At 34.7% G+C, this 5361-nt stretch overlaps 1 protein-coding gene across 1 annotated transcript; it reads left to right on the forward strand.

Moving 5' to 3' along the window:
- Window positions 1–565: 565 nt before the first annotated feature.
- LOC146919282 (F-box protein PP2-A12-like) lies at window positions 566–3625 on the forward strand. The gene is made up of 3 exons (XM_085712578.1): window positions 566–999; window positions 1687–1808; window positions 2875–3625. Exons 1-3 carry the CDS (start codon window positions 691–693, stop codon window positions 3302–3304), a joined length of 861 nt encoding a protein of 286 aa, XP_085568704.1. The 5' UTR covers window positions 566–690; the 3' UTR covers window positions 3305–3625.
- Window positions 3626–5361: the final 1736 nt, after the last annotated feature.

Raw genomic sequence — 5361 nt, forward strand, 5'->3', positions numbered from 1 at the left:
TTTGAATCCATCATAAACAATTCAGATGAATTTGACAACTCTAATTTAGTGCTTCTAAGGTGACTCCATATGATAGTTTGTGTGTGGACTAATGACTCAGTCTAAGACAATGTACATTTAAATTATGTTAATCATATAATTTAATCATATGTTTTTTTTAATGCAATCCTAAGAACATTTGTTAATGAATCAAAAGTTGAAAAACAAAAATTTAAACTTTTTATTTTTAAATTTAAAAAAAAACTTAAACCTTTTTTTAAAGAGAATTGTTAAATTTTTTTTTTAAGAAAGGATTTGTTTAAACTTTTAAAAGTTGATTAAACAATGATCGACATAATATTTCTATATGGATCTCCTCTAATCCATTACCAAAATTTGATATGAAATTTAAATATTAAAATATCTAAAAAAGAAGAAAAGAGCAGTGTTTGTTGTCTCTTCCAGATTGGTGTACATCTGAATCTACTTTTCCGTCCTAATCAGATAGGATAGTACCGCTGAGTTGGCATTTGTCGGAAACAGAAAACTAACAAACAAAAAACCATCATACCAAACCTTGTCCACCAAGGACAACCGGTGTACGCGTTGCTGTACATTTCCCATTTCTCTCTTTTTTCTTATGAAACCCTTTTTCAATCTTTCTGCACCCTCTTTTCCATTATTACCATTCAATCTCAATCTCAATCTTCTATGGGTATTCGCTTTTCTTCATTTCGATCCAACCAAACCGGTTCAACCGGTTCAACTTTAGGTGAATTACCTGAAAGTTGCGTTGCTTCAATCATCGGTTACATGGATCCTCCTCAGATCTGTCAACTTGCAACGTTGAATCGTGCTTTTCGTGCTGCTTCTTCTGCTGATTTCGTTTGGGAATCTAAATTGCCGACAAATTACCATCTTCTCCTCGCCAAAATCTTTCATGATTTACCAATCAATTTGGGTAAAAGAGACATTTATGCTTCTCTTTGTCGACTTAATACTATTGATGATGGCACCAAGGTGATTACTTTATTCATTACGTTTTTTAATTCTGTTTATTTACAAAAACCCTAAATTTTTCGCGAAATGGATAAAATCATGTTTTTTTTTTTTTTTTTTTTTTTTTTTTTTTTTTTTAATTTAGAAGTTGAAGATGCTTAAATGTATGTGTGCTTATTTTGGTTTAGCGTATGTTTGGTTCTGCGTGACAAAAATTAATTTTGAATGATTGGTTATGTAGAATTGATTCTGAATTAAATATATTTGAGTTTAAAATCAATTCTAGAGGTAAAATTGATTATACTTGAGAGCAACTAAATATGTCAAAATCAGTTAATTCTATACCTTTAGAATCAATTTTGGCTCCTCCAAAAGTGGAATCATACATACACTTAAGGCTGGTTCGGATTGGCTTATTTGTGCTTATCGAGTGACATAAGTTTTGTGAAACTGTTTGGGAGAACTTATGAAAACAGCTTATGACAATTTTCATAAGTTCTTCAATATAGATAATAAAACAGCTTATAACATATACAAAAAAAAAATATAACTTTATCTATCTTTTTCTATAAAATTGGCTTATGTAAGCTTATGCATAAGTGAGTATCATGATAAGCACCTGTGTTATAAGCTGAGATAAGCTGTTTGTCCAAACAGGCTTATTGGCTGATGGGTTTGGATATATGGTTTTTTTTTTGTTGTGTGCAGAAAGTTTGGATTGATAGAGCCACGGGCAAGCTTTGCTTGGCTATATCAGCTAACAAGGGACTATCAGTACTTGGAATTGATGATAGAAGATATTGGAATTATATCATCACTGAAGAATCTAGGTGAGTTTCTTCACATTTATGTTTGTAGAATGTAGCAAGTTTCCTGCATTGTGATCAATTCTGTTTCTAACATGCAATTGTATTTTCTAGAATAGATGGACTGTCTTAATTTTTTTTTGGTATAAGCATGCTTTTATTCTCTTTCTGTTGTCATTGATTAGTTTAATGATGAGAGGGGAAGGTAATGGAGAGAACTAAGGGAGGGGGAAGGAATCGAGGGATGGAGTTATGATATGATATTTTTGGGTGTGAATATAACAGACATATAGTATCTGCTAATTTTTATCTTCTTTCATTGCTTATTTATTTTAGATGATTTAGACTGGAATACATTCAAGTAAGGTCTATAATTTTTCTTTGTCTTAAACTGCAAATCCCCACAAACATAGTTTTCTAGATTTGGCGTTAGTATTACATAATTTTCATTAAGGAATATAATTGGATAGTAAATCAAATGCCAAATATCAACATGTGTTAGTCCAAGTATGGGGGCCGTGTCCCTTAAACATGTGGTTACAGGTTCAATTCATACCCAGGGTAATTGATCCCTTGACTAGTCGATGGAAGAATACTCCTAAATTGAAAAAAAAACCTCGATAAAAACAATAAATATCACATTATAATCTATTTAATAGGGCTAAATAGTCATATTGATTTTCTGCATCTTTTTTATGGTTAAGTATCTACATAAAATCTATTCTCTATTGTCCTATTCTCGCGCACTTGATGATGGTGAAAATTGGTAAAGTGATAGGACATCGTTTGAAAATGGAATAACTTAGTTGAAGCAAAATTATTTTCAACATGTTTGTATATTACGCTTCTCTGCTACTGAGGCACGGAGCACATATTGCTAAGTTACATAGATAAATCTTTGTCGGTACTATTGTGAAGGAAAATTAGTGAATATTGTTTGAGTTCAACCACATTGGTAAATATGCTTGCTTTTCCTTAATTTTCGCAGTTGATGATGTGAGCTGTGAAGCTCATTATCAAGTAGTTTGATTGTCATTATTATAAATCTATTTTAGTGGTGCTTTGGAATTGAATTGTGTTATCTCTACAGATTCAATACTGTTGCATACCTTCAGCATACCTGGTGGTTTGAAGTGGACGGGGAAGTTGACTTCCCATTTCCAGCCGGGACATACAGCTTATTCTTCAGAATACATCTAGGGCAAGCCTACAAGAGGTTTGGACGTCGTGTCTGCAACACTGAACATGTTCATGGGTGGGACAAAAAGCCTGTGCGATTCCAACTTTGGACTTCAGATGGGCAATACGTTGCCTCCCAGTGTTTTCTGAAAGGAACTGGCAATTGGACTTTTTACCATGCAGGTGATTTCACCGTTGAGGATGGGAATTCATCAACCAAAGTCAAATTCTCTATGACTCAAATTGATTGCACGCACACTAAAGGTGGTCTGTGTTTGGATTCTGCTTTTATTTACCCAAGCGAATTCAAAAAGAGCAAGTCATTTTTAAACTGCTCCTAACCATTTCAGGTAGAAAGAAAATGTACATCATGTCTGTCTAGTATGTATAGAACATAGGGCGGTGTCATGAGGATTAGAGAATCGAGTTTTTATATGATTCTTTAGGATTAGATTTTTGTTAGAGCTAGGAGGGAATTAAGATGTGCAATTTGATTAATTTCTTCTGTTAATTAAATGGATTGTTCTATCAAGTTTTTGTATATGGTATATTGACTATTGAGAAAGTTCTATGCTTGCGGAAGATTTGAATGTATGGGATGATTTTGATGACATTAAACCTAAGAGTATATCTGAAGTTTATATTTTGATTTTTGTGCTCTAGATGATGTGTACATGAATTGAATCGTGCCATATACATTTGTGTCTGATGTTTGAGTACAGTAGAATGAATGGGAATAAGAGTGTTGGCTTAAGCTTTTTTACCTTGACAATCTAACTTTCATAGTTTTTTGGGTGTCAAAGCTTGTAAAAGAAAAGCACTAATGAGATACACTCATTGTGTGGTGTGTTATGAAGAATACACTCATTGTGTTGTGTGTAATGAAGAGAGGAGTGCTATTGACACTCTCTTTCTTATTCTCTTTCTAACACCCACTCTCTTATTGGGTAAAATTCATGTGGATACCACATTGGAAATTGATCTAATATAAAATTGTGAGACCCACATGGGTTTTACCCAATAGGAGAGTAAATGTTAGAGTGCTCCTAGCATTTTTGGTATGAAGAATAATCCAACTCAAACTGAACGTAATTAACTGAAATCCTAATCCACATTGCGTTCTTCCAGGAGCTAAACACTCACTCGTGGCTCAAAAAAGGTCTCCGCCTTTTGGATCCTTTGATTTTTGTGGCAGACATCTGATGTATTTGGAAAGCACAGAATGCAATGTGTCTTGGTAATGAACATGTTAGCTATCATCAACTGCGACACAATGTTGGGAGTTATCTTAGTTCTTTCTCAACATCTTTGGGTGGAGGTCTTGTCTCTCGCCCGCAACAACGTTGGACTTCTTGGCACCGCTTCCGTATGCTAGCTACAATTCTTAATGTTGATGGGAGCAGTTTCGGTAACCCTTGCCGTTCTGGCTTTGGTGATGTACTTCGTACTTCGAACGGGACTTGGCTTTGTGGATTCTCAAGTTTTTTTGGTATTTCGAATAAGTTGCATGTGGAACTACTTGGGATCATGCACGGTTTGAAATTGACTTGGGAGAGAGGGCACCGAAATGTGATTTGTTATTCTGATTCCCTCCATGCTATAAACTTAATTCAAGCTCCCCTCAATGTTTGGCATGTTTATGCCACTATCATCAGAAATGTTACAAATCTCCTTAAATCTCCATTGGAATGTGCAGGTTGACTCACACCCTTCGAGAGACTAATGAGTGTGCGGTTTTTCTACCTAAACATGGTGTCAATCACAATTCTTCTTGGTGTAGCTTGGAGAACCCCATTCTGGGCTTGGAAGATTTACTTCTTGCCGATGCTTCTAGAGTGCAGTTCTTAAGGCTGTAGCCTAGTTTCTTTTTCTTTTTCTCCTTAAAAAAAAAAAAAAGTTCTAAAGAGTTTGCCACGTGACAGTTCATCAAGTTAAACACATGAAATCAACATTGCTAGTTTAATTTGTGCTAATAACCATATCAATTATAAATGCAAATCAAAAGGGAACAAATTCCAAAGATAAAGTTCCACTTCTCAAAGTAAGAAAAGTACTGTCATGTCTGGAATCTTAAACACTTGAGGCACTTTCATCCTCAAAGCAAACCAGAGTTTGGATGAACAGCCTTTCTAAAACATTTGCACCTATAAAAACACTGAAGTTCGTGGAAGAAAAGCAATTCCACATTCTGAAAAGAATTACTGGTTTCTTTTAATTTGGACCACCTAAAATTTGGATCCAACTTGGACCTGTTAAATATAAGCCATAAATATATGGGAATTACTTTTCCCACCCTATGGCCTCCTCGCGCGCCCTACGCAAATTACAAACATACCCTCCGGATTATGTAATCCGAAATATAGGTAAAACCTCCGGATTATATAATCCGGACAGTTGC

This window comes from Medicago sativa, chromosome 5 (assembly GCF_051527215.1).
Source record: "Medicago sativa cultivar Bolivia chromosome 5, Bolivia_mono, whole genome shotgun sequence".
Taxonomy (NCBI): Eukaryota; Viridiplantae; Streptophyta; class Magnoliopsida; order Fabales; family Fabaceae; genus Medicago; species Medicago sativa.